This window comes from Bison bison, unplaced genomic scaffold (assembly GCF_000754665.1).
Source record: "Bison bison bison isolate TAMUID 2011002044 unplaced genomic scaffold, Bison_UMD1.0 scf7180017864482, whole genome shotgun sequence".
Lineage (NCBI taxonomy): Eukaryota > Metazoa > Chordata > Mammalia > Artiodactyla > Bovidae > Bison > Bison bison.
Window position 1 is genome coordinate 355,427 of NW_011495042.1, and position 11,474 is coordinate 366,900.

At 39.0% G+C, this 11,474-nt stretch overlaps 1 protein-coding gene across 1 annotated transcript in view; it reads left to right on the forward strand.

Annotated features, from left to right (window-relative positions):
• Positions 1-11,474, forward strand: part of SMARCC1 (SWI/SNF related, matrix associated, actin dependent regulator of chromatin, subfamily c, member 1) — a 125,030-nt gene that overhangs the window by 1,358 nt on the left and 112,198 nt on the right. The window contains exon 3 of the mRNA XM_010862496.1: positions 8,497-8,616. Coding sequence (XP_010860798.1) covers positions 8,497-8,616 — 120 coding nt within the window. The remainder of the gene's footprint in view (positions 1-8,496; positions 8,617-11,474) is intronic.

An 11,474-nucleotide genomic window follows, 5' to 3' on the forward strand; every position in this document is an offset into this window, starting at 1 on the left:
GCTTTCGCCCGGGGCTCGCGGGCCCTCGGGGCGCCGCTCCTGGGAGCCCGGGCATCCCGGGCGAAAGCCCCTGCCCGCGCTTGTGAGGGAGCGGGTCGGGCTTCGTGACCCGGAGGGTGTGACTCTTCCTCTTTGTTAGGCGCTTTAGGTGTGTGAACAGTGGTTATTAAAACTGTCTGAGCCGAGCTGTAAGAGCCGCGGCAAGTTTTGTTTAAGAGACTAGTCTTCAAAGTCCAGTGAGGTAGCCAAGGTTTTCCTAAACCTGTAGTTGATATGCTAAAAAAGGACTGTGGACCGCTGTACGCGGACGTCGGTAACCGCAGGTTAATATAATGGATCACAGTGTTCTTGGAAACTCACTGATAGTAAAAAAACGACGGCTTTTACTTCACAGTTCCCTCTGCTTATGTATAGTGGGAATGCAAGAGTTAATGTTGACTCGTAGCTAATGTGAGGCCTTCCCTGAGAACCCCATTCGTGTTAGGTCACCCCACTTTACATCACCTTTGTTTTTTCATACCGTTTTTTGGGATTATTTTCATTTACCTGCTTGTCGTGCCTTTGGAGTGTTAGTTGGACTGAGTCATTAATACTGAAAGTTGTGACTTAGTCCCATTGTTTATAACAGTTTTTTTAGCTTCCCCTTTATATAATTTATTTAGGAATGACTGACCCCCTTAGAAGGCCGACTGCCAAAAAAAAAAAAAAAATTGCTCTTTGTGTCCTAGAATTTCCTTAACACCCTTCACAATTCTCTACTTCCTCCGTTGTGGACCATTGCCCTGGAGCTAGGACGTTGTTTGGCCTGTTCACTACAGTGTGTCCTGGAACATTTTTGATCCTCATTGCCTGACCCTTAGTAGTTGCTTAGTAAATATTTGTTGAATGAATGAAAAGATAAAGTAGTCTAGAAACCTACTTTAGGTTTCGGGTGTACAGTGCAGTGAAACTCTTCAGCCTTTGGAAGTTGTTAGGCATGGGCAGGGGCCTTGTGTTCTTTTGATACTCCACTGTGGTACTTTCAGAACTCACCATTTCTTATCTCAAGTTTTGGGCTTCCCTGGTAGCTCAGATAGTAAAGAATCCCCCTGCAGTGTGGGAGATCTGGGTTCGATCCCTGGGTTGGGAAGATCCCTTGGAGGAGGACATGGCAACCCACTCCAGTATTCTTGCCTGGAGAATCCACATGGACAGAGGAGCCTGGCGGGCTACAGTCCACGGGGTCACAGAGTCTGACACGACTGAGTGACTAAGCACACAACACACACACATCAGTTTTTAGAAAGTGGGAGGTGACATATATTCTTACTTACTATATATCTTTTGTTGCTTTGACTTTATTCCCCCAGGAATTTTGGAGTCACATTTGAGATTGTAGATTTTCCTCATTTATATGTTAAGTAGACAATATTGTTTTTCCTTGTACATTGGTAAATTGGTCACTTTTTTTGTGTAAACAATAGAGCTTATGGTAGTAGCTGAGGGAATTGAATATGTTTATATTATGAAATTATTGTTTATCACATCCTCTTCAGGCACTATTTTGGGGTTTAATATACCTTAATGTTTTTTCCCTCCCAGGCTGGATTTTTTTTTTAGTTAATTTTTTGGCTGCACTGGGTGTTTGTTGCTGCGCTCAGACTTTCTGTCATTTCAAAGAGTGGGGCTACTCTTCTTACGGGTTTCTCATTGCAGTGGCTTCTTTTGTTGCGGAGTACAGGCTCTAGGGTGCTCAGGGCTTCAGTAGTTGCTGCATATGGGCTTCAGAGCACAGGCTCAGTTGTTGTGGCATAGGGGCCTGGTTGCCCCGCAGAACGTGGGATCTTCCCGAACTAGGGATCGAACTGATGTCCCAATGTTGCAAGGCGGATTCTTAACCACTAGACCACCAGGGAAGCCCCAGGCTGGATTTTTTACCCCAGTTTTATGGAGATATAACTGACATATAATATTATATTATTTTATCAGTGTAGCTTTAACAAAGAGATACTCAGGAGGAATATTCTTTTGGATAGCAAGGAAGGGAATAGAAAAAAAGGAAGTACAGTGATAGTTATTTCTACCTTTCCAGACTGCATCTCTTTTGGACCAGTTTTCAGAGGGCAGCTTTAGGGTTGGATAGTCTTTCAGAGCTGGGTTTGGGTGGATGAGGAAGTGGCTGTGAGCCTGATTGCAAGGTTTGTCCCAGAGGGTTGAAGCCAGTAGGCTAATGCTGGCTCCGTGTCCCTGAGGCCTTGAAGACAGAGTTAAAGTTATGTTTGACCTCTCAGTGTTTCATAAAACTGGAATGTATTTCTTAGGCCTGTTCAGATTCAGAATTGCATATCCTTGGACTCGATAGTCAGAATCCTATCAGCCTCTTAGAGTGGTTGTTGATTTGGTAAAAATATTTACAAGAACGTTCTTTGCTTCTTCCATACATACTATATCTCTCCTTGGTGTACACATTGATGGGTTTTAACTTAACTTTTGTGTTGCATTTAATACTGTATTTTCAAATTAATAAATCTCAGCAAATAAATAAACATGACGTTGATAGTAGCACTTTTATTGATGGTTTTACGCATGCACTATGAGGACAACTTGAGCATCCACTTTATCTGGGCATTTAAAACATAACTTGCTTAAATCCTCACAGTAGTCCCGTATGATAGATATTGTTTACTTCATTTTCCCCATGATAGAAACCTGAGACTTGAGGTTTAAGCAACTTCTCTAAGAATTATAGTTCGGAGTTACAAATTCAGGATTCAGAGAAGATGCACCTGGCTCCAGCTCCAACCACCCCCCCCCCCCCCCGCTGCTCCCACCACCTTTTATTTTCTTTTTGCTATTTGTAATCCCTCTCTTTAAGAAATTCACAATGTTGTGGAAAAGATAGACATTGGCACCTGCCTGTAAAAGCCAGGTGATTTCAAATTAAAAGAGAGTTCCCTTGTATTGTTTTTGTCTTCTAAATGTCCATAGAAGGTGCTCAGTAAATCTTCGTTCCATGAATGAACAGATTAACTAGACCAGAAACCTATAGAAACCTATTTATTTAGGTTTTGTTGATTCATTTGCCTTAGCATTATAGAAAGGAAAGCGAATACTTCTTGACTGGGATGAGCTTCTACTTGCCAAAGGAGTCTAGAGGAGGTGACCAGTTTAGGGAAGCGGAGAATGCCCAAGGTTGCATTTTCAGTGCACTGCAGCAGTACAGAAGCTGGTTATCTACCTAAGCTGCCTGTTTTGTATTATTTGGTGTGTATCATTTATCCTTAACACTGAAAGGTATTTTTCTATCCATAGTTCAGAGTGGTTTTCAGATGATAAAACATTGAGAAGGTGAAGTGTATCTGTAAGCCATTAAGATTCCAGGTAAGTTTCTTCCCAAAGTTTGGCTTATTCCTGAAATTAAAGATTTCAGGATGATTTAAATAAAGATGCTTTAGATTTAACAGTGATCACTAAAACAGACTAGATTGCCCAAGGAAGGTATTTCCATGCCCTTTATATATAGTATTTAACAGGTTAAGACAGTTATTTTTTTCATATGGGACATCTGCAATAGAATTGTTTAGGGAGAAGTTAAACTTTTAATATGTTATTAATGTCACAGGGAATAGAAAGCAGACTTATTGATACAGCTTTCTAGGCATATTTTCCTAACTTTCTTAATCAAAACTTTGAGACTAAAAGATTTTTTGTTGTTGTTGTCTTAAGTAAAACATGCTGTTGAACTTTTTTTTTTTTTGGATTCAGTTCAGTTCAGTCGCTCAGTAGTGTCCGACTCTTTGCTACCCCATGAATCGCAGCACACCAGGCCTCCCTGTCCATCACCATCTCCCGGAGTTCACCCAGACTCACGTCCATCGAGTCAGTGATGCCATCTAGCCATTTCATCCTCTGTCGTCCCCTTCTCCTCCTGCCCCCAATCCCTCCCAGCATCAGAATCTTTTTCAATGAGTCAACTCTTCACATGAGGTGGCCAAAGTACTAGAGTTTCAGCTTTAGCATCATTCCTTCCAAAGAAATCCCAGGGCTGATCTCCTTCAGAATGGACTGGTTGGATCTCCTTGCAGGCCAAGGGACTCTCAAGAGTCTTCTCCAACACCACAGTTCAAAAGCATCAATTCTTTGGCGCTCAGCCTTCTTCACAGTCCAACTCTCACATCCATACATGACCACAGGAAAAACCATAGCCTTGACTAGACGGACCTCTGTTGGCAAAGTAATGTCTCTGCTTTTCAATATGCTATCTAGGTTGGTCATAACTTTCCTTCAAGGAGTAAGCGTCTTTTAATTTCATGGCTGCAGTCACCATCTGCAGTGATTTTGGAGCCCCAAAAAATAAAGTCTGACACTGTTTCCACTGTTTCCCCATCTATTTCCCATGAAGTGATGGGACCAGATGCCGTGATCTTCGTTTTCTGAATGTTGAGCTTTAAGCCAACTTTTTCACTTTCATTTTCATCAAGAGGCTTTTTAGTTCCTCTTCACTTTCTGCCATAAGGGTGGTGTCATCTGCATATCTGAGGTTATTGATATTTCTCCCGGCAATCTTGATTCCAGCTTGTGTTTCTTCCAGCCCAGCATTTCTCATGATGTACTCTGCATATAAGTTAAATAAACAGGGTGACAATATACAGCCTTGACGTACTCCTTTTCCTATTTGGAACCAGTCTGTTGTTCCATGTCCAGTTCTAACTGTTGCTTCCTGACCTGCATACAGATTTCTCAAGAGGCAGGTCAGGTGGTCTGGTATTCCCATCTCTTTCAGAATTTCCCACAGTTTATTGTGATCCACACAGTCAGAGGCTTTGGCATAGTCAATAAAGCAGAAATAGATGTTTTTCTGGAACTCTCATGCTTTTTCCATGATCCAGCGGATGTTGGCAATTTGATCTCTGGTTCCTCTGCCTTTTCTAAAACCAGCTTGAACATCAGGAAGTTCACGGTTCACATACAAATAAAATTTTTATGATTGAAGTTGTCTCTATAATCATTAAATTTTCCCCCTGTAAAACACCTTTAATAAACACCTTTAATCAAGGAGATAAAACACTTTTAATCAGGATTTATTATCTTGAAAACCATTAGGATCTTTTTATGTTTAAGTGAGATTTTGGGGAGGAGTTGAGTTGTCAGTATGGGATAGTAGAATGAGCATTACATTGGGTTGGTAAATGTGAGTTCAGTACTCTTGGCCACTGATTGATGTCATTGAGCAGATCACTTGACTTCTACATTTTACTTGTTCATTTGTAACTCCTGTAGGCTGTTGTTTTGAATCAAAAGAGATAGTCCTTGAAGATGGGATTATATAAATTTGAGATACTAGTGATACCTTTGATATCTTCTGATCCCTCTGATTGATTAAATAGAATGTTACTCTTTGAAATTTTTAAAAGTTGATTTAAAAATCTTATAATAGTCATACCCTGCCTTTTGAGAGGGTATGAGTATAGTTTACATAATATGTGTATGTCAAATTAATGAGTTAAAAATGTCATCTCTTACATGTATTTTCATGTTTGATAATTTTTGTGAGTGATTTGAGAAAGTAAGCAGTTAAAAAATATTTTATAGTTTAAAAATTGGATTTTAATATATCTTAGGTAACCATTTTGATTGAGCTTTGAACCTGCTATCTTTATTCTAAAACTGTAGGGTTGTGCATGTGAAATCTTTCTCATTTTGAATGGCAGTATGTTAAATGAAACATCTGTAGATAGTGGTGAGGTTTAGAGTACATACAAAGCTACGTATATAGGTCATTAACAATGCATTTTTGCCTAAAGGGTTGATTTGGTTTTAGCTGAACAACCTTCCTCCAAATGGTGCCTTTTTCAATTTTAGGATTTGACACTGTTCAGTTGTCTGCAGGTATTAATTTTTCATGTTGCCTTACCATGTGCGAAAACCCTGCAATACATTATGAGATCCCTTGGAGAAGCTTGTACTTACTAAAGATTGTGAAGTTACCTTGTGAGTATGTACAACATACTTTGCCAGTTCTGTGGGTTACACTTGAAGACTTTATTCTTTATTAAAGACTATACTACGTTCAGTATTACAGTCAAAATTGAGTATTCCTCATTAAAGATTTACTGTGTTGAACAATAGTCCTCAGAAAATTAAACTTGATGGTTTTTGTGTGAATTGGTATTATAGGAAAGGGGAATTGTAAGTAGTTTTTAACATTTAAAAATTGCTTACCTCGTTTTTTAACTTTTAGATGATAATAAATGTGTTCTTTAACTGAGATACATGACATATGACAATATTTGAAGTGGATTTGTTTTTGAAAGCCCAGTGGTTCTTAAAGCGTAGTGCCCATTCCCATACTGTCGCATGGGAACTTGTTACGAATGCAGATTCTTGGACCTGACTGGGAGTGGGGCTAAAACTTAAGAACCATTATTTTACACTAACAGATTTGACATCTTATGTGCTTAATTGTATGAAACATATTTCTAGTTTTGGGCTTATGTCTGACACACGTTTCACTTCATAGCCTTACGGAAATGTGTTTTTACAGAACACCTTTGATATAAAAGAAAGCTATTTGTAAGGATAAAAAGGTGTAGTTTAGAACAAGGGTAGGCAGACTTTTTCTATAAAAGGGCCAGAGAGTAAATATTGAGGCTTTGCAGACCATGCCGTCTCAGTGGCAACTGCTCCACTCTGCTGTTGGGGGAAGGCAGCCATAGACAAAGTGCAAATGAATGAGTGTGCTGTGTTTTGATAAAACTGTTTATGGACACTGACATTTGAATTTCATATAATATTCATGTGTCATGAAATATTATTCTTAAAACTTTTCCCCCAAGCATTTAAAAATGTTAAGCCAGTCTTAGCTTGTGGGCCACACAGAAACAGGCAGTGGGCTGGGTTTTACCAACCTTTGGTCTAGAGGGTTTCGTGTAAAACAAAGCATTCCAACAAAATACCAGCCTTTGGCAAAATTTAACTTACGCTGGCTGTTCCACATAGAGAGGAAAGCTAGTATACTTGAACAGATAAAAATGTGAGAGGATACTAAGCTTTAAGAAGAATTGCCTGCCCTATTGTTAATATATTATGCTCTTTCTTTGGCAGTAGCACATAATGGGAACCAGTCAACTTAAAGCATTGTAACTAACAGTAGATGATATAGCTGATATTTTGCTGTGTAGATATCAGACATTATTTATTGCAGTAGAAACATTAATTTTGAAATGTGGGGTGGTACTGGGAAAGAGATTTTTCCAGAAAGAGAAATAGTGGGTTTTTTTTTTTTTTTTAATGGAAGTATAGATATTTCTTCCTGCTCAGAATTGGCGGTTTAAAAAAAAAATTGATGGCCTTTCAAAGTGATATTGAGTGCTTAATACTAAATTAAACTTCCATTTAATTGAACTCACTAATTTATGCTTTTCCTGTCATGTACTCTGTCTTTCCTTGCTGTGGTGTTCACTTGCTGTCTACCATGGATTTGCCCTTTGTGACATTACGTACATCAGCATGGATAACTTTTCATGTACATTTATTTAAAAAGATTTTTAAAATTTGACCAAACACTTGTAAAGGTTACCATCATAACCATTTTTAAGTGCCCGCACATGTGTATTTTATTTTAGTGCATGAAAACAACCATTTTAATGTGCTTAAAATGGCATAAAACAACCATTTTATTACGCTTAATAGTTCCCGTGTGTCTGGAATTTGGTTGGGCATGGTCAGGATGACTGTCTCTGCTCAGTGGTGTCTGGGCCCTTGACTGGGGAGATTTGATGGTTGAGGGTGACTTGACAGCTGGGGACCAGAAACCTGGAATCTTCTTTACTCATGTGTCTGGTGGTTATACCGTCAGTCTTCTGGGACATCAGCTGGGGCCTCTCCATGTGACCTCTCTGGGCAGCCTGGGCCTCCTCAGTGTGGTGGTGTCAGGGTGGTTGGACACCTTTGTTGCTGTTCAGGGCTCTAAAGGTGGATGTCCCAAAAGAACTATTTGGAAGCAAAGCTGTCTGATCTTTTTTGATTTATCCTCGAAGTCACACAGCTTCACTTCTCTTGCATGGTTTTCAGTGAGTCCCTAAGGATGGTCTGATTCAATAGAAGAGGGCATAGATCCCCACTTCTAGATGAGAGGAACATCAAAGAGTTTGTGGATTAGTTTGAAAAACTTTTAACATAGTCGGTTCTCTGGCCACATACGAAATTCAGTAGCCAATAGCTCTCATTCCCTTATAGCATCAGGCTTGAGTTTGAGGTCCAGGATCTTACCATCCAGGTGGGGATGAGATGATTTCGGTTTGGTTTCTTGGACATAGTATTTCTCATCCTTAAGATCTGTTCCCTAAAAGGATGTGTTATTTATCCAGCCCACTGCCCCCAATATTTGTTTATAGAAGTGTCTCAGACACTTAAAAATCTGCCACTGGGCCAGTGCTTAGGTACTAGGAAGTAAACTAATAACATTATCTTCTGCACAGTTGTCCCAGTTTTTGAGTCTCTGTCTTTATCTTGCAGTATGTTCACACAGATGCTCCTACCAATAAAACACTGGCTGGGCTGGTGGTACAGCTTCTTCAGTTCCAGGAAGATGCCTTTGGGAAGCATGTCACCAACCCGGCCTTCACCAAGCTCCCGGTAAGTACATCAGCTTCTCACACTGGGACAGCTTCTGTTTCTGTACTCTTGAGTGGAGCCTATAGCTCTTTATTTTGCTGGTGCTATTGTACAGAATAGGGAAAAGGAGGAATCTCTACAGAAGTTTTGCTGTAGGATGTTACTGCTTTTGAACTATAGGAAGCATCTCTTTCAGGAGTCATTTAACATTGGCGTTAGACATCACAATATTTACTACCTAGACTTATCTGTTAACATTTTACTATGTTGTAATTTCTTTGTTGCCTTTACTAAGTCTTTCCCTTTTTTTTCTCCTGATTCAGTTCTTGTGGCTAGAATGCTGTTTTGTGGAATTTCTTTTATTTTGTACATGAGATTCTTAGCTTATGTGAGAATATGATTCTGTTCCCCTTGAAGTTGGTATTTTGACTAGAGCTTAGACTTGGTGTAGATATTGGTCATGTTTTATTCTTTTTTAAATTTGTAGGTTTTGTTCTTTCTTAAACATTTGATTTTATACAGAAAAATCTGATACTATCTGTTGATTTCTCCCTTTTTCATACTGATCTTTAAAATTAATAAATATTTCTAGTTCTCGTAAGTCATGGTCTGAAAACTCAGTTACGTTTCTTTACCTCTGGGAACATTCGGTCTATTAGTCTTCTCTGCTTGTCTGTATTTCTTTATATTTCTGAACTCTGATTGTACAAATACTAGATTTCTGGGAACTACCTGTCATATACTTTTCCTGTAATTTTTGTCTTCCAATTCTCTGGTTTGGGTTTTTGTAGTTTCCAGTCTGCTATTTGTTGCCACTACTGAATTTATTATTGGTAGACTTTTTTTTAAATCTAAAAAGCTTCTGGTTTGTGTGTTCTTATTTCATCATTAACCTTTTTGTTTTAATAACTCACTGATCTCTCAGATATAAATAGGACTAAAAAATATTATTTTACTGACCTTGGAATAAATCTGTCTGCTTCGCTTATGATATTTTTGCCACCCAGACATTTATTTTCATTAAGTCAAATAAATGGATGTGGTTTTATGAATCATGTTAGGATTCTTTCTCCACTCATAGGTGATAAAGGGTTTCAGCCATGCATTCTTCTATTATTTGTATGGTGTGGGTTTTTTCATGTAACTCCCTATCCATCTAGAATTTATCTTGGTATTCATTGTGAGCAGTGGATCCAGTTTTATCTTCTTCCATATGATCACCTGGTTAACCCAACAACATTTATTCAAGGGTACTGCCTACCCCCACTGATTTGAGTTTAGCAAAAATTAAGCATTTGAGTCCGTGCTAAGCTCTGAGAATTCAAGGAGTAATGCAGTGTATTGTTTGTCCTCAGGGGGCTTACTTACTCTCTTCTTTGAGCTGGATAAATAGAGCCTTTGGTCTCAGGAGATGTTTTCCCAGGGAAAGGACATTTGAACTGAGTCCTGAAAGAAAGATGAGATTTTCAAGCAATGAGAGCAATATGTAAAACCCTAAAGGCCTTAGAAAATTTTGGCACTTTAATGTGGTTTCAGATAGTTCAACAGGGTTAGAACGGGAGGCAGAGAGATGGGCCAGAATCAGTCATAAAAGGATAGAAGTGTGGCTTTTATCTTGAAAGTGATTGGGAACCAGAACAAGGGGGAGAGTAGAGGTGGCTTAATCAATTTTGGGTTTTATAATAATCCTGCAGGCTTTGATATGAAGAATGATTTGGAAGCCTTGAGATTGGAGGCTTTAAAATCTCCTTCTCCATGAAGAAGCTGCTCTCATAATCCAAGTGAGCTATAGTCAGAATAGAAAGTTGAAATAGCGAGAGGGGGTTTTTTGTGGGGATTTTTGTTTGTTTGTTTTGGTGGGAGGATGGGTTGTGGGGCTAAAATAAGAAAGAATTGCCTGGGATGACTGCACTGAGCAGATTCCTTTAGCACTAAGGTGAAAGCGAGAGTGCAAAAGCAGGTTCCTGGAGAAAGGTACTCAGTTTAGTCTGTTTGAAGTTAGCTTTCCTGTAGGGCATCTCTGATTTTGAAATCCTGAAGGTGGTTAGAAATGAGATTTGGAGTTTTAGAGAAAACGTTGAATTAGAGGAAGACATTTGAGAGTTACAGGGTGCTGGTTGAATTCACATTTGTAGAGCAAGAGCATTCCTTCTGTTTTAATTATTTTTTAGTTACTCTTTAAAATACCTACTTTTTTACATGTAATTTAAGTTAGATAGTATATTAGCATTGTAGTAAATACATGTATATAATTTATAAATACATGTTTAGATATTGGAGGTACTTAATGGGAGCTATTCAGCTGAATAATGAGCATATTTTCTGTACTATGGCAGATTGAGGGTTTGGGGGTAACCTTTATAAGCTTAAAATTAATTGAAAGTAAACATTTGCAAGAATAGTGTAAAGAACTTTCATTTTCCTTCATTTAGAATCCCCAGTTTTTAGCATTTTGCCACATTTGCTTCCTTACTCTGTTTTTCTCTACATGTTTGTGCATATTCTGAATCATCTGAGAATTCCATGTTCCTTTACCTCCAAATACTTGAGTGTTTATTTCCTGTTCTTTTACGTTATCAACTAGATTAGAATGATCAAATCAGGAACTGGTTGAAGTTTTTATCATTTAAAACACTATAATATAATACGCATTCAGTTCAATTCAGTTCAGTCGCCTCAGTCGTGTCCGACTCTTTGCGACCCCATGAATCACAGGACTCCAGGCCTCCCTGTCCATCACCAACTCCCGGAGTTCACTCAGACTCATGTCCATCGAGTCAATGATGCCATCCAGCCATCTCATCCTCTGTCGTCCCCTTCTCCCTCCTGCCCCCAATCCCTCCCAGCATCAGAGTCTTTTCCAATGAGTCAACTCTTCA